Genomic DNA, 27,615 nt, shown 5'->3' with positions numbered 1-27,615 from the left:
GGGATTCGCTGGACGCTCCTCCCACCTCGGACGAAATTGCCCTTGCTATCCGCTCGGTCGCATCTGGCAAGGCCATGGGCCCCAATGGCATCCCTATCGAGCTGTATAAGCTGCGACCGGATGTACTGGCGCCCCACCTTCGCGCAATGTTCCTGGCGGCCCGCTCGCAGGGCTCCCTTCCGCCGGACCAGCGTCTGGCCACAATCGTGGTGATCCACAAGGAGGGGAGACCCCGTGAGCGGGTCACATCCTATAGGCCTATCTCGCTCTTGAATGCGGAGCCTAAAATCCTCGCCAAGGTGCTAGCCAACCGGCTGGTCGGCGTGGTGGGCGATTTGGTCCACCAAGACCAGTCCGGCTTTATACCCCATCGCAACACGGCCCTTAATTTGCGACGCCTGCACGGGGTGCTCGCGCGTGTTCCGTTTGTGCGGGAACCGGCCATCTTGGCGTCCTTGGACGCCACCATGGCGTTTGATACGCTCGAGTGGCCATACATTTGGGCGATGCTGGCGAAGTTTGGCTTTGGACCGGGATTCATCAGCTGGGTCAAGTTGTTGTACTCGGGCCCATTGGCGCAGGTGGTGGTGAATGGACGAGTCTCGGCCCCATTCGCACTGGGACGGGGCACGCGACAGGGTTGCCCCTTGTCGCCTCTCCTGTTTGCACTGGCCCTGGAACCCCTGGCGGAGTGGCTGCGGTGGCACCCTTCCATCCGTGGTCTCCGCTGGACCCCCGAGCATGAGGACCGCGTGTCCCTTTACGCTGACGATATCCTCTTGTATCTTGCCTCCCCGCGTAAATCACTGATTGTCCTGGTTGATGTTTTGCGCTCATTCGGTCGCAACTCAGGCCTTGTCATCAACTGGGCTAAATCCTGTGTATATGTGCTTTCCGGGGAGGCTCCCGTCCTCCCGCGGGACTGTCCGATCCAGATTGCCTCCCAGGGGTTTCGGTACCTGGGTATATACATTACCCTGGACCCGGAGGCCCGCTACGAGCGGAATTTGCTACCCCCCCTCCAGCGCTTGAAGGAGGACGTTGTGCGTTGGCGGCGCCTGCCGCTTTCGCCGCTCGGCCGAGCGGCCTTGTTTAAGATGATGTCGTTGCCGCGCTTCCTGTACGCTCTCCAGAACACTATGGACTTGGTCCCGGCGCGCTACTTCCGTGAGGTGGAGAGTCTGCAGCGTCGCCTGTTCTGGGACGGGAGGCCGTGTATCGCCTTGGCTAAATTGACGCTCCCGTGGTACGACGGGGGGGTTGCCCTCCCGGATATTAAACGGTATTACTGGGCCTCCCAGCTAGCTGCAATTAATCACGGCCTCTACGGGCCCGCCCTGAACCCGGCATTTGAAATGGACAAGATGCTCCTGCCTGGTGGCGACTACAATCGAGCGCTCTACTCTGGCGCGCCCGACCCCCGCCTGACGGGACCGACGCGTGTCATGGTGCGAGTATGGCACGCGGCTAACGCAGCTATGGGGTGGAAGGACCGTTTGACCCGGGCGTCACCGCTATATGCGTCTGAGAGGTTGGGCTCCCTGTGGACCTCGAAGGGCTTCGAGAAGTGGGACACGATCGGCATCAGTACAGTGGGAGATCTCTGGACGAGGGGGGGATTTAAAACTTTCGAGATGCTGCAGACGGAGTTTCAGTTGCAAGGCAGTGAATACTTTCGGTACTTGCAAGTCCGGCACGCACTGGGCTCCGTCTTCCCGGATGTCGCATCCATTCCGGAGTCTTCCCCCCTGGAGGATAGAGTGTTGGATGGCCATGTCCCAGACAGCACGATCTCTCTTATATATAAGAAGCTGATTAACGACCGATCGGGCCTGCTGACTGGCCTCCGCGAGGCCTGGGTGGCTGATGGGCTGGAGTTGGACGACGAGGACTGGATTTCCGCGGTGGCCTCTCCGAAGGAGGTGGCCATTCCGGCTCGCCTTCGCTTCGTCCAGCTTAAGATCCTCCACCGGGTTTACGTGACGGGGCCAAGGCTTCTGCGTATGGGCTTTGCTGAGGATGGATTGTGTAAGCGTGGCTGTGGTGCTTTGGCAACTTTCTTGCACATTCTGTGGGAATGCCCAAAGGTGGAGCGATTCTGGCGTGGTGTGCATGAGGTCCTGCGAGTGGTTACGCGTGTCGCGCTGCTGCCTGAAGCGAGGAGATGCTTGCTGAATGTGTGGGAACCAACTGATTATTCGGTTCCGCAGACGCGATGGGTGACTCTGGGATACATGATAGCTAAGCGTGACATTGCTCAATTGTGGGGATCCCAGAGGCCTCCGGCGGTGTCGGCCTGGAAAGAACACATGGATTGGTGTATGTTCCGTGAAAAGGTGGTGTATGTGGCGAGGGGTAAGCCTGGGGCGTGGGTGAAAATCTGGGGCCCCTGGAACGCCTACCGCGGGGGTATTTGTGAGCCACCACTGCTGCCGGCCGCCTCACCAGCTCCGTCCCCCTAGCTGACCCCCCTCCCCCAGCCATGGGCACGGGGTTCCCCAGTCCCTGATCTGTTCCCATTCCCCTCTTCAGAGTTTTGCGGCTGGTTGGGGTCCCCCACTTAAGGAGCGCGGGTTGTCACTTCGGATTGCGGGTTGCCTTGCGGGTGTGGTTTATGTGTTGTTGTGTTTTTACAAAATGAAACCGTATTGTGGGCTAGGAGTTATGTGGCCCGCGCTATTGATATCTCCTGATTTACCTTTTTGCACCGCCAAGAGCCTTTCTCTGTATGTATGTCATGCTTCTGCCACTCTAGCGGCCGGCCGGACGGTTGTAGGCCCATACTTGTAACTATTGAGACTGCAATAAACGGTTTCAAAAAAAAAAAAAAAAAAAAAAAAAATTTCAATTCCCTCCTTCTTAAAAGCAGTCCACTCTGAGCTCAGTTTTGAAATGTATTTTCTTTTGGCAACTAATGTTATTGTTAAATTCCTGTTCAGTGCTAAACAGTTAGCATCTATGCATGTTCTAATCTGAAAGATGGTAGCGTAATATAGTTAAATGCTTCGAATAATGGCTTGTCAATGGGATATTTATCTTTTTCATCTGCTTAGTTATAAAACCCACACCTCTTATTTTTAATAAATTGTGTAACAAGTAGTTCTCTCAGCTGTGTTGAAACTGATTCACATCTTTGTTTTCCTACTATGAAAAAAACAAGCATTTACAATGCAATGGTCTCGGCATTTTAAAGTTAGAGCTATTGGCATTGCTCATGACATTATTTTTGTTTATGTTTTTGTTTTTAAAACATTTAAAGAAACGGCGTTATTTACAATGTCAATAGCTTAATTGCTCTCAAATGCGAGACCTATTGCATTTGCACCCACACACAGAGCCACACACACAAAGCCAGCCACACATACAAAGCCACCCACACACACAGAGCCACACACACACACAGAGCCACCCACACAGAGCCACCTACACAGAGCTATTCACATAGAGCCACCTGCACACAAATAGAGCCACCCACACAGAGCCACCTACACACAGACAGAGCCACCCACGCATAGAGCCACCTACAAAAAAAAGACACACACACACACACACACACCCTACCACACACACACCCTACCACACACACACCCTACCACACACACACCCTACCACACACACACACACACCCTACCACACACACACACACACCCTACCACACACACACACACACCCTACCACACACACAGATCTTAGAGTGGCTGTTGGGGAAATCAGGGACTAAAGACGTGAAAGACTAAAGGCAAAAGCAGCACAGGTTGCGGTGACGCTCCTCCCCGACTGCCCTCTCGCTCTCCCTCCCCCCTTCCCCCGGGAGCGTTCTAGTCTGGCCTCGTGTGACACGAAATGAAAACAAAAGAGCATAGAGATCTAGTGGTTTGAGAGCGGAGATCGAGTGGAAATCGACAACAGACGACAAGCTGAAGATTTCGTTCGTTGGTCTACAAGGTAGCCATCTTGGGAATAAAGCGGGGGTCCAGAAACGAGTCAGTGACAATATTAACCGATTCAAGCATACTTAGGACTTGGGTATCTGAATTAACCTCAGCAACTCTAATTACCCTGGGCTGCATTCCAATGCATCTATTTTGCTCATTGTTCCACTGCAGTCAGTGCCCAGCCTTATGCAAATCAAACTTGGTCGTGCCCAAATAGGAACAGTCGCGTCCAAACTGCCAGACCACGCCCCCCCATCCCTTCCAATGGGAACAGAAGGAACCATAGAGCAGTTTCAGCCGCGGAGGGGGCAGTGAGGTGCACCTCGATCTCTATCGCTGGCTGAAATGGGTGCCCGTGTGGCGGGGGGTTTTGCCACGCCTCCGATTTTTAATTTGCCCATTAATGACTATGCAGCTGACCTTTAACATTGTCAAAAAGGGTCGGAGGATCGATAGATTTAAAATGATGACCAACCACCCCTCCCCTCACCCCATAATGTGTGCGGGCGCCCATACTGTCTGAGCCCAGACGTGGCCTGGCCTGGTTATTTGGCGTGGCCCGGTGTTTGAGAGGTGGGGAAACAGCTTGCCCCTGTAATGGCACAGAGTGAATAAAAAAAACATTAGACTGGCGTGCAGCCCGGAGGAAAATGGAAAGTGTGGAGGGGGTGAGACGTGTAAAGCACCAATGTGCCAAATGGGCCCCAGAGAGATCGCCATGGCTTTCACCAGGAGGGCAGCAGAGATTGCGCACATTCATTAGACCCGAGAAGTGAGCTGCAAGGTCGAGAATGTTCTCTAGTGGAGAAGTGTGACAACGTATGACAGACCACGTACAACAGTGCAGTACGCCTGTAAGAGGCAAAGCGTCGGAAAGGACAGCGAGTCCACACCCCAATCCCCACCACAGCATAGTCACTGAGGTTCTCAAAGCCAATTGAGGATACTATTAAATCAGCGTAGCTCATCGAGAGAAGTGAATACATAAAAAAATCTCTACAGTCCGGAGCAGCCCCCGTAGCGAAGCGAGTACTCTTAAAATAACGCCAACAAAAACAAATATTAACCGCCCACCACATCCGTCTATGCAGAATGTCTCCTGTAAGTAAATTCATTAACCTATCCTATCTCGGAACCATGCGCGACCGTCACTGGGGAAGTGATTCTTGAGACAGGAGCATTCGCTGATCAGAACTCACAGCCCCCTCGGCGCAGATCTCCGTCAGAGGTGCAGCTGCCGATGAACAACGCGTAGTTTAACACTTGCATTGTTTAATGGAGTGCGGTACCCCGTGGGTGACACCCCCGCTTCCTCCGCCCCACCGATCTCGGTGGGCTTGAGCATCTGGACTGCGGATCTGGAGGTCGCGAGGAACATTTCTCCCTTACCACTGCCTTTCTCCGAGGCGAAGCAGAAATGCCTCGGAGAAAGGCAGCGGCGCTTTCAGATTCGGGGGCGTGTTCTCCTCTTGCCATTGGCTGGAGGAGATAATTAGAAAAGTAGCAAAAAACACGCCCCCGAATCCGAAAAGGACGGGGCCTGTTCGGAGAGACAAACCTCTTCTCCAATGGCTGGCATCACCAGCAGTGACAGGGCTCCTTTATCTGCCTCTGACAGCTGCTGCTTTACTGGGTCTGCCAGAGCTATCTTCGTGCCTCTGCTATGGAAAACGCTTCACTGGCAAAATCCCAGGATACATTCTTTATCTTGTAGTTTACCCAGTTGAGCCATTAAGACTCTTATCTAGATACTTCACCCAAAATACTACTTTGGGGTTTTTAACATCCAGTATTGTTTTTGTAATCACGTGGCCATCATCCATGCTAGCTATGTTTCTTGGGGTACTTTGTCTTGCATGAGTAGGAAATTGATTATTTCTGTGGTTGATGCAATGAAGTGTTTATTGTATGCCATCACTTCAGCTGCTAGAGCATCCTGTTTGCAAGTAGACTACCTAAAACGTTCGAGGATGTAATCCTGCTTCTTCACTGTATTCGGATAACTCTCAAAGGTCTGTTTTCTTTACGTGATTATATCGGAAGCATTATAATTTTCATAATTAAAGTTACTATGATTTATTTGGTTCCTTGCAATTTCAAAAAGCAAAAATAATGCATTTGAAAAACAAAGCATTTTTAATAACCTTCAATTTTTGTTTGAATTATCTATTTCTTCGAAAAAGTTAAGGATATTCAGCCTCTCTTAACATTGTGAGGCACCCTTTGGAAGATGATTTGCTTCCTAGAATGTAACATAACAATTATTTAATTTCTTTACTGAAAATGCACAGTCTTCAGTGTTTCAATGAAATCATTTGAGTACTACCACACGCTTCCAGCCTTGCACATTGCAGTTTTGCAATAAAAGAAGATCAAAGTACAGCCAGTTTGAAGATGGCCTAGGTTTTTCTAACTTTTTGATATTTTCAAAAGCTATATTTTCTAATATGTAGTTTTGGCTTGGAAATCAACTTCCTCTCTTCTTCTGTTCAGTCACTTATAAGCATATAGAATGATAATATTGACCAGTTAGCTTAAGAACTTGTTGATTTGAAGTATAGAGATAAGTTTGATTTCCCATTCCCCGAGAATCCATGAATCTCTATTTCTGATGTTCTGCCTATGATACATAAATCTTTAAGAGCACTGCCTGGGAGAGGCAGTCTTTGTGGTTTTGGTAAAAGAACAGAACATCTGTCTATATGGATTCTTTTTTTTTTTTTTACTGGATGCCCTGAAAGAAAGTAACAAAACATAGAATGGGAGCATGAATGTTGCTTTGTTACTCGTGCTCTCTGGATACATCCATACGTATCATAACTTAGCGGTCAGGCTCACCCTCGACCTCCTACGCTGCACTCACTTCTCCCGCACCTCAAAGAGTTCCACTGGCACCCAGTTCACAATAGACCCCTCTTCAAACTCCTCACGCTCAAATACAAAGCCTTACACAAATTTGACCCCACAAACTTCAGCAACCGCATAAACTTCCACAAACCTGCCAGAAACCTTCTCCTTCTTGCACTTCCAAGTGCAAGAACGAGAACGTTCGCGGAACGAAACTAGTCAGTCATTCCTTTTACCTCACTTCTAAAGCCTGGAATGGCCTGCCCCTGCACATCAGTTGCCGCCTCTTTTCTTGAATTCCAGTGGAAACTGAAGACCCGGCTCTTCACCCAGCTCTGTTACTGGCTCATCCCACACAGCTCCTGTTTCAGTACCCGGATACCCTCCCGGGTGAGTCATGCACTATGTAAAATATGCATAAACATATGAAAAATGGATAGGATCAGATTAATAATTTATTTTCGAGTTATGTCATCTTTAAGTTTTGTTGAACCTAAATGTAGCTTAAAATTAAATCTTGTATTTTATGACAAATCCTATGTACAAAAGTGTAGGACTGTGATAGGATGTCAGTTTCTCCATTGTATGAAAACCTTGTAATGGAATGGCGACTACTTTAACATGTTTAATAAAATTGAAAGGTTTTATGGCTGACGTACATTAGTTGTGGTGGACATTAAAATTTACTATGGTTGTTGCAAATTTTACTCTCCCTCTGGTGCATTGGCAGCTGGTGTTGCAGTCTCTTCAAGCCACAGGCCCTTGTCAAACAAATGCAGAGCACATTAAACTCAATCATTCGTCTCCTCGCTGCGGTCAGGAAGACACATACATATATTTCCTTGGTTACTGTCTTTGTATGTCGGAGAGTCAGCAACGAATTAGCAGATTAAGACTTTTTATTGAGGACAATGTAATTGATCTATTTATATTGATTCTGCTTGTAACATATGCACTCTACACACTTAATCGTTGCAAGTTGTGTTCTGCGAAGTAACGTGAGAGGAGTGCAGAGGGTACATATCGTAAGGGGGCAAAATACTCGGTGGTTATAGTATGAATAAAGCTGCATGCCCAGATGCTTCGTGAATACCAGCTGAGTTTTCCACACTCAAGGGCTAGGCCCTGTCACTCACAGCTTTGTTTATATGCTGTTTGCAGGGTGAGAGTCCTCTTTATTGTTGTCTTTGAATTTTCATTAGCTGTTGTGCGAAATGCTACCCACCGGTTGGGAGACAAAGAAGTCTCTAAAGTTGTCGTTCTTTTCAAACCAAGACTACTAGATTCCCAATATCTTGCTTCCACAAATGATTCTTTACTGTTCCGCTAGTGCTGCTTGGATTCCACTCGATACCATAACAATGCCCCCCATCGGTACCTTCAGGAAGTTCCTAAAACGCATCTCTTCTGCATCTTCCTGAGCTAGCTACTTAATAGACCCAAAATTGCCTGCTGTTTATTAGACCTAACTGCTGTCCAACTCTGATGTTCTTCCATGTTTAAAATCTTCCTCTTTGCAGTCGTTTTTAAGCTTAACCATTTGTTTCTTGTTTACTGTAACTTTGTACGGTTTTGTCATACGTAAAGTGCCCAAATACCGTAATTTCCTTGAGCACCACAGGAGAATTATTTCTTCTTTACAGTAACTATGATGGGTTGTTTTCATTTATAAAGTCCTTGAATACCTTCGGGGTGCTGGAGCACTGCATGTAAATGGTAAATAAATAAATAAAATGTTGTAGGGAGGGAGCGGGGATAGTAGATTAGGGGCTCAATTCTTCTGGGGTCTAGAACTACCATTGAACAGGAAAGATGGTTTTTCATAAAGGATGGAGTTTACCCGTTTTCTGCTGTTGAGGGGCAGTATGCCAGCATGCTCAAGAGAGTGGTGGATTACTTCTGGGAAACATTTTTCTCCCTTGCTAGTTTGATTAGCCATAAACTGCCACTGTCTTGGGTGATTATTTTTATTTCTAATGTGCTTTATCTTTCATGCCTACTGATATTGGACTCTGTAGAAACATATTGCTTCTAATTATGTGCTGTACATTTTTCTAAGCGATATACATTCGTCATCATCCATTTTGGTCATAGTGCAAACTAAAATGTCAAGTCTGATGCTGGCATTGGTATAGCGACAGTTAATCATTGTATGCTTGGCTATTAATCAGTATCCATTCTATACCCCTAAATGGAGTGGGTGTGGAGAACATGGAATATCCTTGGGAGCACTGCTGAAAGTTAGGTGCAAGAAAATCATACCCACCGCTTGGATTAGCAGTGTTATCCAGTTTTGGGGTATCTTTCATAGATTCACATGCTTGAATCATCCCCGCCGTCGAGGTGGGAGTCTCACGGTACAAATAAAATATATACTTAATAGTAATAAAATATCATACAATAGGCTATAATGGACAATAAAGTCACTACACTAGCCTATCCTTGTCCTTTTGTAAAAAAGAACCACATTCGGATCACAGCCAATCAGGCTCCAGCACCCTCTAGAACACTCCACAGAGAGGCAAGTCCCTCAGATTTTTGTAGCACAAGTGACAGTAAGTATAACATAGTAATAAGAGCAGCCTCTCCGGGGAGGAGGGTGGGTCACATGTGAATCCAATCGGGAATGATTCTGCTTTCAGGCTGTAATGGTCTCTATCCACCTCTGATTTTGTGAATCTGCTGTACATTGGACCATAGTCACGGTAGTCTCATTACTTTTTACTTTTTAAGGTTATGTGAGCCTGAAATTATAGACCTACCTGAGGACACCTATTAACTGTCCTATAAACATTTATTAGACATGCATCAAATTCAATAGCATACTAGATCTTTGCTTTAACTCAGAATTAGTTTGCCAATCACAGGAGATTACATTTCATTACATATTTATCTCACTTTTAAAGATAGAAGATTGCTGCTATAGCATAACCAGTAATTCCTTAGCTCATTCTGCACAGACCATCTTTCATTGGTTTGTCCATCATCTTACCATAGCAGGGGGAATCTCGGTTTCCAAATGTGACAAGCACTTATTTCAAATGAATGGTTCAAATTGTCAGGAAAACAAAGTAGACCTTTTTACCAAAGGAGATTTTTGTATTGTCTGCATTGAGGGAAAGTAGAAGTTTGTGACCTGTTGGTAGGGAACTTATGTTGGTTGACCTAACAGATCCTGAGTATTTATGATTTACTATCAGTAAATCTGATCGAGACTTCTAGTTGTAGATTCCCCACCTTGAAATTTCCCCTAGGCGTCAGACTGGATCCAGAGATTTTTCATTAGCTGTAACCCTTTTGCATCAGTAGGTGGCATCGGTCAGCTCTGCATCCGGCGTCGTGCATACCAGAATGACATTCAGGACCTAAATAGACGCTGCCTGGACGCACTGATGTCAGATCTTACTTTTTCTGCTACAGCCTAAGCGCAGATCTGGAGAGAGCTTTCCCTTAGCCATTTTTGGGCTACCTTTTTTTCGACTTTTATCAACTTTTTTCTGAGCCTTGGACTCCTGGTGCGTCGAGATGTCCCAACGTAGAACTGTATTCAAGCCCTGCAAATCCTGTCATTGGGCGATGTCCGTGATGGATCTGCACCTCATGTGCCTTTGGTGCTTGGAGCGTGACCATGACCCAAAGTCATGCTCTGAGTGGCGGGCCATGAATCCAAAGGCTTTGCAGGAGCGGTCCCGAAAGCTGTTGGAGGCCTGGCGCTCAGCTCCATGTCACTCCCGTTCTTGGTCGAGAGGAAGGTCCCGAGAATGGTCACAGAACCCGCACTCCTCGTCCCATTCGAAATCTTCGGGACGCTCGGGTAAGCACAACAAGAAGTCAAAGAAGCATAGGCGTTCTTCAACTTTGCTCCCTTTGTCGGCCGACATCGGACACAGATCTTCATCACTTTAGGCACCTCCCCCCTTTTCACGGGAACAGGAGCGTCTCCTGTCCAATTACGAGGCCTTGCACCTCATCTTTGGGCTCCGCTAGTGTGCCTTCGGGCCCCGCGGTGTCTGTTGGGGCCCTCGGGTGTTCAACACCGACGACTCTGGCTCTGCAGAGCCTCTTTGGATCTGTCATAGGATCCAGACCGACGTTGGTCAATCGACCTTGATCTTCCCCCAACGATGACAGTGGCGATGCTCCCAACACCGACCGTCTCCCCGGTCAACATTGACCCCATCCTCGTTCCTGAATCAGATACGGAGTGGGACCAACGTCGATTGATGATCTGTTCCAATGCTGGAGGGGACTTTTTGTCCCGTTGTTCATCCCCGGTGTTGATTTTACACTGGGAGGTGGGGAAAAGGATTGGGAGGGGCCGCTGGAACATTTCACAAACAAGCTTGAAGACCCCATGGACTGGCGGACAGACCTGGGTAAGGAAAGTGGGTTTCACACCTCCACCGAACTTGGCTTGCTTTCTCCCCCTTCCCTGGCTTGCTTTCTCCCCCTACCCTGGCTACAGAGGAGGGGGCATCGTACGCAATGGTAGTGAGAAGGGCAGCCGGGGTCCTTGGCCTCGAGCTCCCTTCGGTGGCAGTCAGGACTAGCCTCCTGACAGAGGTGCTTCAGCCTGTGCCTTCTACCTCCAAACCTCTTTTTCCATTTAATGAAGCCCTCACTGATGGTCCATCCAGACCCTTGGTGCAGGCACCGGCACAGGGCCTCCTATCTGTCTGTCCATCCAGATAAAGTGACGCTTCGGACAAAAACTTAGTCCCTCCCTAAAGTGGTCCCGCCCTTTCATGTGGGACAATCCATCACCCTGCCCTTCTTTTACCCACCCTCGCATCCCTCCAAGGAATAGAAGAGATTCCACTGCCTGGACCCAAAATGTGCGTTCTCTTTCTATCTTGATTATACCAAAAACATCCGGGTGGATGATCAACTCTTCATTGGCTATTTGGGTGCCAAAAAAGGTCCAGCATTACAGAAAAGGACCATCTCTTGATGGGTTGTCCTCTGCATTAAATTGTGATATGCATTGGCAAAGAAGGAGCCTCCTGTGTGGTTACGTGCTCACTCTACAAGAGCAGCAGCAGCCACAACCACTGCATTAGCTTGCGGAGTCCTAGTCCTGGATATCTGTCGGGCAGCAACGTGGGCATTGACTTTCTTGTATGATCTTGGTTCGCAGACTCTCCTTGCTGTGTTATCTATTCTGAGCTACTCACAAAAGATAACCGGATGGTGTGCTAGCTAAGTGTAAATATGGGTATGAAAATTAGAAAGCAATTGCTTTCTGAAGACGAGAACCCTCACTCACCCAAAGGTGACATGCTTCATAATTGGGTTCCCTCTTACACACCGCGACCGCAACGTACACCGTGTGAGCCAAAATTCTCCCTCAGGAGAGGAGCGTGAGGTATTTTTTCCGCCAATGTTTCTTTGAGTGAGGGGCAGAGTGCAAAAAATAATTCAAAAGCGAATTAAAACTATCTCATACGAGAGAAAATACATTTTAATAAGTATCCCCTATGGATAGAGTTAAAAAACAGTGTAAGGGATTGGGATATCGATGTTCCCTATAAGACTAGGTCAACATGTTTCTGCCTTGATGACCAGAGGTTCATGGCATTCTTCAGGACCGTCATCATGTCACTCTGCTGTCTATGTGAATCAAAAGAAAAAAAACATACTTATTTATATGGACACTCAAGGAACCACCTGCGGTCTGGTATGTTTTCTATGAACATAAAAACACATTCACTGTATCAAACCATATTTACATCCCATATAAAGTTAAATGATAACCAAGTGTATGTGAAAACCAGTGACAAATCACCACACTACACACGTGGGGATAAGTGTATTTCAAGTCATCTCACCAATATCAGACCAATTGTCTGTCTCTACCCTTAGGCGGTCCTCTATGTATGAGTCTCGGGAATCTAAAGGCAACATCGAGAGCACAGTTAAAAAAAAAACACAACCATGTCATTCAAATACTTTTTTCGGTCCCTGTACATCACAGCTTAAATGTATTTTAAACGGAAGGGATCATATCTACGTTCCTTTCTAGTCATTACAATTTTATTGCTCATGTCCATATTGCCTGCATGCTATGCTAATAGTATGAAGGCAGAGCAAACGAAATGCCTGTAATAGACCTGCATCAATCAATGCATCGCCAAAAACGCCATTCACTTCACCCAGCCTGTGGCTGACTTATAACGCGGTATCCATGCCATTTTGCCCGACGCCGCATCGCAAAAAAGCCATTCACCTCACCCAACATATAGCAGATTTCCAAAACACGGTATCCTTACAGACTTTCCCGGCTCTTATAGCTGTTACATAAAGGCCGAAAGGAGCCCAGAAGGCAACCGCATCCGCTTTTAATACTCTTCCTATTTGCTGCGTCACAACCCAGAAGTAGAAAACTACTTCCGGTTCAGCCAAAGTCCGAAAAAATTCTTTCAGCACGGACCATAACATTGAAATAGACATGTCAATAATGTAAATGTTTTCATTGTACATGTCATTTCCATGCATAAGGCAAAAAAGTTTTACGAAGTTCATTCTTAATATTCTTTATGTATGTATTTGACGGGAACTACAGGGGTGATGGGAATTGTAGTTTCCACATGCTAATCCATGTGTAGCAATTTAGTTGCAATGCTAAGAATAGAAAACGGACCAATTCAAAGCCCATGTCCTACAGAGTGTCTTGAGGAAAACAAGAGAACAAACCCTTTCCTCCCAAGGATGAATCAAGGTAGCCACACAATAGATAACACCTACATATGTATGGAGTGTATCCTAACCCAAGAGTTAGTATAATAATGTCACTAGCTAGGAAGGTATTGGGCACAGTTTACAGTGAGTTCATTTAGATATTAACTGTAAGTATATGCTCTACTAAAGTGAGCACCATGGGATATCCTCATTAAGTCCTGTTACATAACTTTTAATGCGGAACACCCATCTCTGTTCCAGTCGAAAAAGCACTCTATCAAGGGGCCCCATATTGATTTCATATTTAGGTTTGTCAATAACGACCCTTGCAAAGTCGTCCTCAGTGTGGCCCATTTCTACATATTATCTTGTCATGCGCGTATTTGTTTTTTTGCATCGAAAGGCACGTCGATGTTCCACCATCCTGTGCTTAACCTTGCATGTCATCATACCAATATATACCAAAGAGCAAGGGCATGTAATCATATAGATTACTCCACTCGTATTGCAATTTGTATGTAAATTAAGTACCCACGGTGTTTTCAGACCCATTTCCAATTGTCACATGTCTAGTAAATGGGCAAACAGAACAAGAACCACACGGGAAGTGCCCTGTCACAGGGGCAGCTTCCCACAATGTGCTCTGTCGAGCCCTTTGTTGTCTCAATCTAGGTCTCGTATGTACCAATAGGTCTCGGAGGTTACTACTCCGTTTCAAAGCGAAACGTGGTTTCTCCAAAGTCATTGTCCCCGTATTCAAAATGTGCCAAGATTTGTTGATTGCCTTTTTTATGTTGTCAGTCAGATTACTAAAGGTGGTCACCCAAACCATTCTCTTATTTTCCGGTTTTTCACAAGACTCAAGGAGTGCTTCTCTATGGTTATTGCATGCCCTCTTTTCTGAGCCACGTACCAATTTAATAGGATAGTCTTTTGCCAATAGTTCTTCACTTAAGTTCTTGGCGTGTTGTTTATATCTTGTAATTTCACTACAATTCCTACGGAGCCTTAAAAATTGACCTATCGGGAGATTGGTCAATAAGGCACGTGGATGGAAGCTATGATAGCTTAGTAGTGAGTTCCTCGCCATTGGCTTTTGATATAGTTCTGTTTGAATCTTTCCGTTTTTGGGATACAATCGTAGATCCAAATAGGATACTGTCATGACCGGTAAACTCAAGATTAGTGCCCCGACTGTTCAACCAGTTAGTGAAGATATCTAGAGACTCCTGGTCACCTTTCCAGGATGTCATCTGTATATCGTATTAAAAGCGGATGCAGTTGCCTACCGGGCTCCTTCCTGCCTTTATGTAACAGCTGTAAGAGCCGGGAAAGTCTGTAAGGATACCGTGTTTTGGAAATCCGCTATATGTTGGGTGAGGTGAATGGCTTTTTTGCGATGCAGCGTTGATGCATGGTTGCTATAAATATTTTGTTTGCTCTGCCTTTCATACAAGTAGCCTAGTATGCGGGCAAAATGGCATGGATACCGCGTTAGAAGTCAGCCACAGGCTGGGTGAAGTGAATGGCGTTTTTGGCGATGCATCGATTTGATGCATGTCGATTACAGGCATTTTGTTTGCTCTGCCTTCATACTATTAGCATAGCATGCAGGCAATATGGACATGAGCAATACAATTGTAATGACTAGAAAGAATGTAGATATGATCCCTTCAGTTTAAAATACATTTAAGCTGTGATGTACAAGGGACTAAAAAAAGCATTTGAATGACATGGTTGTGTTTTTTTTTTTTAAACTGTGCTCTCGATGTTGCCTTTAGATTCCCGAGACTCATACATAGAGGACCGCCTAAGGGTAGAGACAGACAATTGGTCTGATATTGGTGAGATGACTTGAAATACACAGGTTTTCACATACACTTGGTTATCATTTTATTTTATATGGGATGTAAATATGGTTTGATACAGTGAATGTGTTTTATTGTTCACAGAAAACGGACCAGACTGCAGTTGGTTCCTTGAGTGTCCATATAAATATAAATAAGTATGTTTTTTTAAATTTTGATTCACATAGACAGCAGAGTGACATGATGACGGTACTGAAGAATGCCACGAACCTCTGGTCATCAAGGCAGAAACATGTTGACCTAGTCTTATAGAAAGCTATCAACAGAGGCACCATTAACGAAAAAGTTAAGAAATACTTGATTCAAACGAACCCTAAAAGCCCTACCATTTACATGGTGCCAAAAATACATAAACATCTAACCCACCCACCTTTTCGACCCATCGTATCAACAAAGAACAGCGTTCACGAACTAGTAGGAAAATACTTGGACAGACATCTTCAACATAGTGTCACCAAACTTTCAACTCACATCAAAGACACTACAGATTTCCTCATCAAATTCCATGAAACCATCGAAGACATAAATCTACCTATGACAATGTGTACTGTTGATGTGAAATCACTTTATACATCCATACCGCATCAACTAGGCATAGAAGCCACAGAGCAAGCTCTTTTGCGAAGTGAGTATAATCAAGATTTACAAATTTTCCTTATGGAACGATTGATATTTACACTAGAACACAGCTATTTCAAATGGAAAGTCAACTGGTATCTACAAAAGTCAGGTACATCGATGGGAAACTGTGCTGCCCCAACATACGCCAATATCTTCATGGGAAACTATGAAGAACAACACATTCTTACGAATCCAGAATGGCAGACTCATTTAAAAATGTTTGTACGCTTCATTGATGATATCTTTATTTTGTGGCAGGGACCAACAACCACCCTCACAAAATTGACAGAACTCAACACCATCGATCAGAGAATACAGTTTACCTTTGAATCCAACAACATATGATCAACTTCCTGGATGTTACCATCATACAAACTAATCAGGGTTTCCAAACAGATCTCCACAGAAAAAGCACCGACAAAAATAACACCTTATCATACGACAGCTTTCATCTCAACGCCTTAAAGAATCACCTACCCTTCACACAAATTTTGAGAGTAAAAAGAATCGTATCCGATCCGGATACCATGAAAGCACGTACCAAAAAAATGTTACATCGGTTCAAGACAAGGGGATATCCAGATAACATCCTTCACCAAGCAGAAGCTAGAAGCAACACCATTAGTAGGACAACAGCATTACTACCAAAAGAAAGAACCCCACTCAATCGCATGACCGTGGTATCCAAATACTCCACAATGAGCAAACGTTTCAAAAACACCATCAAGAAACATTGGTCAATATTGCGCCTAGAACCGGATTTCAACAAAATCTTTGAAAATGAACCGATATTTGCATACACCAGAAGAAAAAACCTGGGAGAGATCATAAAAAATCCCATCAACCCAGACCAACAGACCAGATACAAAGGAACCATTGCGTGCAGGAACTGCAATAACTGCAACAATATTACACCTGGACCATATATCACACATCCAATGAAAGGACACACCATCAAACTAAAGGTAACAGCCACATGTGATACCACCAATACAATTTATGCTCTAAAATGTCCTTGTGGTAAAATTTACGTGGGACAGACAGAAAGAAAAATCAAAATACGCATAAATGAACATAAAAGCAACATCAGGACAAGCAATCTAAAATCCACAGTGGCCAACCACTTTCAAGAAGCTGGACACAACATCAGTCAACTCAAGTTCAATATTCTAGAAGTAGTCACCAAATCCGAAGGCAAAGACAATCACAAAACACTGCTGCAACGAGAAAACTACTGGATTCGTACATTAAATTCAATGAAACCAGACGGGATGAATGATCGTATGGAATTTACGTGATACCTCTAAATTGATTGCCTTCGTTATTAGCCCGTATTAATCTCTTTCAATTTAACCTACATTGTATCTTTGTTATTTTTGTTATTTCGCATTGTTCATCATCATAACTCTAACTCAGTCTTATTTCACTTTCCATAGTTATAGAAACCAGTCCCATTTTGACTTTCACACACACCAGGATATTTAATTACACACGCTCACCTACACGCCGTTACACTCCACGGAGCACCAAGCACGTCGCCAGATCGCACGCGCCCAGAAATCTCTAAACACCGTCCACGTTAATCCACAAGTAAGTGCTGATACGAGAAGGGATTGCGGTTCACCTACTTTAATTAACTCACGTTTGTTATGTACTGAGAGATCACCCTCACGGATGCGAAAGCACTCGAGCACAGTAACGTTAGAATACCAGCCCTTTAACTATACACGCCATTTACTAGACACGGAAGCGTTATAACATATGAAATTTTCACCACTCACAAGCCCATATAGGTTTCCTTTCATTTATCAAGGCTCGTTGGGGATAATTTCTTCCACCTTCTCCACCACGTTTAACAAGCACGAAAATAAGTACAACACCGAATTTTCCAACCACCCGGATATATTATTCACCAGTGATTCTCTTACACACCCATACAACCACACAGCAAACATTAAGACTATATACATGTTTCGTTTTTTTCAGAAAAAACCCCTGACGAAGGCTAATACCAAGCCGAAATGCATTGGGATTTGTAATATCGTGGCACTTGTTTAAATCTGCATCTTCGATTTAAAAATGGAAAAATAATGAAAACAAACGTCGTGATGAAATAAATGAACGTTTATCCAATTGAAAGTCTATGCAACTTTATTAAAACTTCAAAGACACATCTCTTACCAGTGCCTTGGGGACTCACCCTCATTTAGGGTTAGCTACTAAAGACTAGTCTTATAGGGAACATCCCTCACACTGTTTTTTAACTCTATCCATAGGGGATACTAATTAAAATTTATTTTCTCTCTTATGAGATAGTTTTAATTCACTTTTGGATTATTTTTTGCACTCTGCCCCTCACTCATAGAAACATTGGAGGAAAAACACCTCACGCTCCTCTCCTGAGGGAGAGTTGTGGCCCACTCTGTGTACCTTGCGGTCGCAGTGTGTAAGAGGGAACCCAATGATGAAGCATGTCACCTTTGGGTGGATGAGGGTTCTCGTCTTCAGAAAGCAATTGCTTTCTAATTTTGATACCAATATTTACACTTAGTTAGCACACCCTCCGGTTATCTTTTGTGAGTAGTATAGAGTGGATTGGTACCGTGGATGGTAATAATTCCTCCATTTATGACCTTTTTGTGAGAATATATTATCTATTATGAGGTAAGGAATCTACAACTAGAAGTCTCTATCAGATGAGCAAATTACTTACCTTTGGTAACGATGTATCTGGTAGAGACATATTCTAGTTGTAGATTCCTTACTGCCCCACCCATCCTCCCTGTCTACGAACTGATTTCTAGGGATAGGGACTACCTCAAAGGGCCCTAGTTTTGACGCACCAGTGGTCAGTATCTTTCATGGCTCTGTGCTTCTAGCGGTGAAAGAAGTGTTGAGAACTGATGTCCGCGCGCCCAGGCAGCGTCTATGTAGGTCCTGCGACATTATTCTGGCACGCAAGATGACAGACTCTGAGCCAACCGATGCCACTTACCAACGTGCAACGGTACTACTAATGAAAAATATCCAGATCCTGTCTGATGCCTGGGGGAAATTCTAAGGTAAGGAATCTACAACTAGAATATGTCTCTACCAGATACGTTTATACCGAAGGTAAGTAACTTGTTCTTTTCTTTAAAGGGTCCATTTGCACCAGGTGTTTGAAAAATCAAAGAAAAACTTGGTCTCTTTGACCCTTTACGTTGAAATTTATCAAGGGACAAAAAAGGATTTTAACCATGTAATGGTCTCTCTCTGCATGTCAATTATTTTGTTATAGAGGCCCATTTGTCACATGTTAAATGGAAGCGAAGCAGAACTAGTCCACATGTATGATTGTTGATATATACTTTCTTGCAAATAGCAGGGTTTTGCTTCATTTTATGGTGCCCAGGAAAAATACATAGACACTTTGTTGTGTACCTCACCATTTTTAAGGTATTTTGGATTGCTTCTGTTGCTTTAACTCCATCCTCCTTAGTTACCCAGTGAGACTCAATGAGATTCTTTGATTCGATATGTTGCTCATGTGCTGTACCCTGTTTGTATTCAAAATGAGTCTGTTTTGTTCCTCATTTGCTAGGCTTTGCTATCCTTCTTTTAAAATTATTCTTTTGCTTTGCTTTGTAGGATGACTTTGCACGCAACCGAGAATTCATTACGTTGGTTGTTTATAAGACTGATGGTAAAAAAGTTTACTACCCAGGTAGGTGACTATTCTGTTAGAGGTTGCTTGTTGGCATAATAACGTGCATGGAAGCCAACCTTGCACTGTAAAAATGTAACTCCATGATCCTCCCTTCTTGAAACTCAACACTATTTTACATTTACATATAATATACAATTTCTTTATCAATTTTCTTTAGAGTGCTGCAGTCATGTTCGTTCTTCTAGTCATCTCCTGTAAATGTATCTCTGCCTGTAAGATACCACTGTCTGCCCTTCTTCTAACTTTTACATACAATTCAATACATTGGGATTTTTCACAAAGTTATTTGCAAACATAAATTTTACTTGTACAAATTTCCTCATGAATGCAACTCCTATTGCTTATATCTAGTGTAAGAAATGGAGGTGTTTGTTGAGGGTGGTGAGTACCCACCTCTAAAAAATAATCACTTTCCTGTTAGGGTGAACCACTAAAGTCAGCTCCATACTGGAAAGTTTCAGGGTGATCCGTCAAGTGGGGGCCAAGAAAAAAGATAAGGAGAGTCCCAAAAAAAAGAAAACCCCTATGCATTTTCCATAGACTTTTAACATTAGTGATCAGAAATACACCAAATTTGGCAGCAAGCTAGTGCTTGGTCCAGAAAGCATGTTTTTTGTTTTTTGCTGTGAAGCCGTTAAGTAGTTTTGGAGATATTAAGCTCTAAAAATGTTTGTATATCTGGGTGGTTGAGTTCGAGGGACTCTCGTGAGAGTCCCTCTAACCCAACATTTCTTTAAAAGCCGCCTGATTTTTTTTTTTACACTTGGGAGCAATGGCTGTCCGCAACATAAAATATTGCTAGCCGACAATAAAGAACTGGGGCAGTTGGGCTCCTGTCCTGCAATTTTATTAAAAATATATATATGAGAGGGCCAAACATTTCTTTTTAGGGGAGTAGGGGGCGTGGCACCCATCCCTGAGCCTTACAAGGCCCCCGGGACCCCATCCCCCAGAGCCTGCTATTTACCTGTGTCCCAGGGAGCCCACCCCCATTATGCAGTGGTTTTTCCTGCTCACAGTAGCATGGGTGGGGAAAGAAGTGTCCTCCCACCCGGCAGGAGCTTTGAAAATGCTCCTGCCGGGTGGGAACACACATTTATTTCCCTGCCCGCACGTTTATGGGCAGGGAAACTGTGATTGCTCCAGCTCAGTGGGAGCATGAAGAAATAGGTGCTCCCACCAGGCGGGAGAAATGCCGCTCCCATGCGGGAGTCGGCTGGGTCCGGGGGGTGCAGGGGCTCCCCCCGAAGCCTTGGCATCCTTTATTCAAAATCCCTGCCATTAAGGCTTTCACAGAAGGCCTTCAGAAAGTCTTTCCTCCATCAGTCCCAATGTGGGACCTAAATGTACTCCTCACTGGATGCATGGGACCCCCTTTTGAGCCGTTACCTTACTGTGAAATGGAATATCTTTATTTGAAGGTATAATTCTTGGAGGCAGTCACTTCCTTGCGCAAAAATAGTTGCAAGCTTCAACAGTAGAGGAGCCATTCATCGGGGTTCACAAGGATCGGGTTATCCTGAGGACAAAGCCTCGTTTCCTTCCATGGTAGTATCTCCTTTCAATGTCAATCAAAATATTGATCTACCGATTTTTCTTGTCCCACCTAGAGACTGTTGTGGGAAGGGTATTACTCACATTAGACTCAGAGAGGGCTCTAATGTTTTACATTAACTGGGCTAAATCCATTTGAAAAACAAAGCAACTTTATGTTGTGTTCATTAAACATGGTAAATCCAATTTCAAAGTCTGGTCTTGCAAGATGGATAGTCAAGTGCATCCAAGTCTGTCATGACTAAGAAAATTAACTCTGCATTCTGTGCCCAGAGTGCATTCTAATATAAATAAAGGAGTTTCAACAGCTTTCTAAAACATGCCACTTGCAGACATATGGAAGCCTGCAACATGGTCAACACCACACACCTTCCCATTTGCTCATTGGCAACCTCTTTAGCAGAAGTGCACTGTTTTGTAGTCTATGCAGAGCATTAGATCTACAGCAGCACAAGTTACAAATGGAAAGTGTTACCCTGTAGCTATCAGTTTGTAGCTTGTAGTGCTGTAGATTCACATGTGCTCTCCAGCCTCTCCAGAGGTGAACTCCAGCTTCAGATGCTTCTACATTACATACATCTTTTTTTTGTCCTCATCTTACCAAATAAGCGTCTGCAATTCTTTAAAGAAGCCGCCCTTCCGACCTTTGCGCCCCGTGGCTACTGCATTCGCTTGGGTCCAATCCGGACCTGCCCCATTGTTGGTAGCTTGGTGTAATCATAGGACCAGGAAGAGCTATACAAGTCTCAGACCTCTACCCCACGATAGTAAGGCCTGCCAAATATTCACACCATTCTCATTTACTCCACCCTGGTCCAATTGGGCCATAGCATACGCATCTTTAATCCAATCTTCGAGCTTTGGGGGCAACGGATCTTTCCAGTTCTTGCATATTTCCCTCCATGCAATTAAAACAAGAAATAACAATAGACCTCTATAAGGATGCCTCAACTTCTTACTTAACGTGCCATCATCCCCAAAGAAAACCAAAGTCACATTAACCTCGATTACGTACATCATACTTTCATGCACAGTGCACCTGTACAGATTTTACAAGCCAGCTTTGCTTTCCTCCACTTATCTCACACATCTGGTGGGAGGGCATTGTGGGTTTTGTTGTGGTGTCATACTTGTGCTATGGATACAAGCTACTTGCAAACGACCTTGTTAAATACTAGATGTTGGAAGTGTGCTGAATATATAAATCTGCAGCACTGCAAGCTACAAACCAATAGCTTCAGGGTAAGTAACATTTTCCTCATGGTGACTTTTTGTGAATATTTGCTCTCAAGATCAACTTTGAAGGATTTCCAGAATGGGTCTCTTTGTGATCTTTGGTGAACCCCCACAGACCTGCCCAGTTAGGTATTCACCACTCTTTCACAGGTAGTTTCACCCCTGAAGTGATTATAGATGTAGTACTGTCGTGGGCAGGTGAACTCCTTCTGTCAGGGTAGGAATGGGGAAGGAACACTCCAAAATTGTAGGAAACAATATAATTATGTTACACGTGCAAGAGAAAAAATGTTACATATGCTAAATGCACTTTAACATGACAATTCACATACCATGTGGTAAATGATAAGACATTTGAGTAATTACAAAAAGTGGCGACAGACAAAGTATCCCAAGGGTACTCTCTTATTCTTTCTCAGCTTCAGAAAAATCAAAATCCATTCAGACCCGTACTTCCTTTCCTTTTGTGAACGGAAAGGCCTTGCTGGATACAATTCCACTTATGACTACGCAAGGATTGTGACAAGTGTCTCTTTTTGATGTCTTGTGTGTGAGAACAATCAACATGCCATTTATTATTTAGGTTAAGAGAAGAACATAACTATATAGAGCATATATATGTATTTATGCTCTTCTCTTAATCTGACAAAGGTGCCATTGTGCATTACATGGATCAAGGAGATCGTTCTATGGAACAGTGGTAAGCAGCAGTGTAAATGACAATAACAGTAGTTACAGTATGGGTATTAAGCATTCCATATTCATCCATTTTGTGCAAAAAGTTTACAGTAAGTGAAAGGGGCATGTTCATGAGTAGAGAGGATAATGGATGAGGGAAATTAATTAAGAAGGGCGGTCACTGCTGACAATTTCATGATGTCATCTCGTATGATATGCTTGTCACTTGTCAGTTCTTAGTCTATAGGTGGTCTCCAGCTGTTCCTCAGAAGTGCAATGAAACATCTTGCTTTCATGCAAGCACAGATGGGTGCCTTTAGCCCCCTGCTTGCTGTGCCTAAGTAATCACCAATACATTGAAAGCAAGCAATGAAAAAGCTAACCATTCTCGCCTGTGACACTGGGAAGCAGAGCTAATAGTGTTTCTAGTGTCTTCTTTGTGTTTGGCACCATTTATTGGAAAAACATTGAAATAGGACTGCTCAAGACTGCACACATGCTGTGGTCATCTTCAAATGATTTTTCATAAACTATAAGAAAATGCATTCCACAATGGCAGTCATCGGAGTCCAAATATGCCTGCAGTCCATGGAGGCCATATTGGAAGTATTTAAAAATATTCAGACTATGCTAGGGGCACGCAAACCACGTGGGATTAATGGGTGCTTGGGAAGAGGAAATGTATAAATAAAGAGAGCATGGTGGAAACCGAGGGGGAGGGGGCGCAAGGGGGTTTTGATTCAAGAGAGGGGAAAAAGTCCCTCATGCACTTTTATGTAGGCCCAGATACTATACCTGTATTGGAAGCATACAATTTATCAGATGAAAACACGATAAGCCTGAAATGGTACTTGGGGAGAAAAAACTCAAGAATAGATAGGGAAACTATCAAATCAGGAGCAAGGAACTCCGATAGATAAAGCCACTGAGTCATAAGCAAGAGCAGACCCAAAGCACACTGGTCACGCCCACAATATGCAGTTGGCAGATTTTCATGCGGAGAAACTGTGAAACCTAAACTGGCCTACCCAGACCTAGGGTGTCTGGGTAGGCCAGTTTAGGTATGGGCTGCGAGGGAGGGAGTGGGTGTATGTTATGCACCCACTCCTCACCCCACCTATGGTGCTGCTGGAGTCAATGGGGCCGTGCAATGTACCTGGTTGCAGCCCCTATCCCTGCAGTGGCTTCACCAGGAGTGCATTTGCACCCGACGAAACCGAACCAGGTGTCTCTAGGCCCTGAATTATTGGATGTGGAGACACTGATACTTGGAATGGCCTTGGGGTTCTTTACCCTGGAGTTATCACACCGGAATCAGTAACCCACTCATGATGAGGGGCTAAATCTGTATGGATGCATTATGTGTAATTCCAAAAGGTAGGTTAGGTGAGACCTAAAAGTGGCACTCTCTTAGATTAAATCCCCTTTTCTTCCATGTCTTCCAGGTCACTGGTCTGCTATTTTGTTTTTCTTGTTAAGTCTTCTGCCTTTTAAAAAGAAACAACTAGGAAGTACTTTTATTTTATTTACCATTGCTTGTATTCCATTTACCATGAAATAATTACTGATCTGTTCTCCTTCAAGGGATCCTTCTCAGAATCATATAGTCTTGATTTCTCTTCACTAGTCTTTGGAGTTCCAAGGGCATCTAAAAACCAAAACAGATTAATGTGCTCCAGAGTGTTTTGCTCACAGATGGCATTTCATTTCACATTTTTCTGCAGTGTCGTGTTGTGGATCTCTGGACATTAGTTCTTAAACCCAGCTCTTATGTTTTCATAAAAAGATTTTGTTCAGCTTTTTTTCTTGTGTATTATGAGTCCTGTATGATTAATTTGTTGATTTTCATTGCATCTGTCTGAAGTGACATGGCACTTTTATTTTTTAAAAGATTTATTTCATGAGATTGTCAGATGAGATTTATGGTGCACTAGGTCAATATTTTTATTTATTTATAGGAGATTTGTTCTGTTCCTTCTAAGTGATATCTTTCACACTCTGTGCTCGTGTTCATCCACTGCCGGCTTAATTAACGGCTTGCGTGCCAATCCCCAGTCGGCTCCTCTAGATCTTCACTTAGGCTTTTATGTTTTTTATGATGCCGATTTTAATGTAACAAGTCTTGAAGCAATAGTTCCAGAATTTCGAATTCTTGATCCTCCTGTGTTTGGTAGCATACTGATTAATCATAGACCACTCACCTCAAATATTCTGTGGTATTCATCAGATGGCCTTTTTCAGGATTTGTTTTATGTGGCCATCATAGTCCGGTACTGCCCCTCTCCTTCTTGTTCGTATTTATTCTCAGTTTGGAAGACCGTGGCCACACGGCTCCTACAAATTTAGTAGGACTGTGGATTGGATCTTTAAAACTTCATAAAACAGGGACCCAGTCTTCTTAAAATGTTGGTCTGGCTAGCTCACAGTACAGCATCTAAACTTCTAAACCTCCAGAGTTATAAATTTTGTCGGCAACCTCGACCATGACCATCCTTATTCCCAAGGAATTTGTGGTAACAGATCTAACCCTTTCCTATGTCACTTTGCATTCCCAAGGTTTCACAAAGAGAAGAGACTAATACATTTTCAAATGTTTATTGAAAAGTTCTAATCCCCGTAATTAATACATGAACTGTAATTATTAGACAGAGGAGACTAGTCATTGTTATAAGCATTAGAATGGTGAAAAATACAAAAAATGTGTCCCTGTCGATTATTCCTAATATTACTCCTATATGTATAATATTTCTAGAGCGCAACTGTTACTCCAAGGAGTTACCTGGCACTAATGTAGAAGAAGGGTCAACCGAGGAAGAATGAGGGGAAGGGGGATGAAACTAGGAAAGATTCATGTTTTTAGCTTTTTCCCAAAGAAGGGGGAAGCCTTGATGTATCTGAGTTCCAGAGAAGAGCTTATTCCCCAGAGAGGGGCCCAGGATATCGAAAGATCTGCCCTGGACCGTGCCCTCTTAACCAGTGGAACTCTAGCAAGACAGAGGCTGGCAGAGAGCAGGTTCCTCCGGGGGTATGAACTTAATTCTAGCTCGTAAGTAGCCAGTGCCAGTTCTTATAAGGCTTTCTGGGTAAGAAGCAAAATCGTAAAACTGATCCTTTTCCTGAGCAGGTGCCAATGAAAATGATGAAGAGGCCGTGATACGTGGGAATTACGGGGTAGCCCAAAAATTGTTCTGGGCCAGCTGCAGCCAACCAATCAGATAGTCAGGTAGACCTAAGTAGAGTTCATTCCCGTAGTCCAAACGTGCTTTAATCAGGCCTTGGATCACTTGTTGTCTAGCTGTAAAGGACAAAAGATAGAAAAACGTTCACAGCATACGTAGTAAGGCAAAACGGGTGCAAAACAATAGTTGTCTATCAAATTTAATGCCTCGGTTTTTCACCAATGAGTTTTGAGTAAGCGGGGGGAGGCATCAGTTGGCCAGAAAGACTCCCAAGATACCTCTGCTTCCTGACTGAAGAAGAGGAGCTTGGTCTTCCCAGCATTGCATTTGAGTTGATTTAAAGAGATCCACCTAAAGACTGCATTGAGGCAATTTTGGATTTTCTCTCCTGGAAATGCTTCATTTTTCTTCCAGAAGAACAACAGTTGTGTGTCATCCGCATTTGACACAATTTTGGTCCCTAGTGGTTCTGCCAGGACCGCCAAGGAGGTGAGATACACATTAAATAGTGTGGGTCTCAATGCAGAGCCCTGTGTCACTCCCGCCCTCAATTTACAAGAGTTGGCAGAGAAAGAGGGGAACCGTACCTCTTGACCTCTTCCCTCAAGAAAGGATGCTAGCCAATTCCAGGCCTGCCCTCAAATTCTAACCGAACTGAGACGGGCCTGTATGATATGGTGAGAGATAGTATCAAACTTGTCCGATAAATCTAGCATAACCAGCAGTGCCCTATCACCTGCATCAAGGTTAAGTCTATCTATCACTAATACCCTTACACTAGCCAGAGCACTGTGGGAGCACCCTTCTGTAAGACCCATTTGGAATGTTCTCAGGAAGCTGGCCTCCGTGCATTAACAAATGCACTCCATCTTCTTTGTTAGAATATGTGTTGGGCCTGCAGAGCTGCATCTGATTCACAACTGCCCACATCGTCCATGATAACTCCAGTGTGAAGTACTTCTCGTCTGCATTTAACATGGATGCTGTTTAAATATAACACCAGCCTTCTCATTCTGCTAGAGACGCAGAAAACAGCTTTACTTAGTCTGAGCAAAAGTCATCTCCTATGAGCACAAAACAAAGCAAGGACATCGTGTTCTAGTATGTGTCTCTGAAACGAACAGTGCACACTACAGAACAACAATGTTTAACTATAATAAATGTGTGTATGGCATTTTGTTGTGTTAGTGAAAAATATGTTCAAACCACCATCTCGGAAAGATGCTAAGTTAAAAAGGAAAACTAAAACGGGAGACCAAATGGATTTCCCTATAACACTCTGTCTCATCCCTGTGCATGGTGACAACTAT

General features: G+C 44.1%; 1 protein-coding gene across 6 annotated transcripts in view; it reads left to right on the top strand.

Moving 5' to 3' along the window:
• Positions 1–27,615, top strand: part of CAPN7 (calpain 7) — a 371,178-nt gene that overhangs the window by 287,450 nt on the left and 56,113 nt on the right. For all 6 annotated transcript variants that reach the window (XM_085630640.1, XM_085630642.1, XM_085630639.1 and 3 more), the window contains one exon: positions 19,580–19,655. In XM_085630640.1, coding sequence (XP_085486766.1) covers positions 19,580–19,655 — 76 coding nt within the window. The remainder of the gene's footprint in view (positions 1–19,579; positions 19,656–27,615) is intronic.

The sequence above is a fragment of the Triturus cristatus genome, chromosome 10 (assembly GCF_964204655.1).
Source record: "Triturus cristatus chromosome 10, aTriCri1.1, whole genome shotgun sequence".
NCBI classification, from domain to species: domain Eukaryota; kingdom Metazoa; phylum Chordata; class Amphibia; order Caudata; family Salamandridae; genus Triturus; species Triturus cristatus.
Note: the sequence above shows the minus strand (reverse complement) of the source record. Positions and strands in the feature narration are given on the sequence as shown.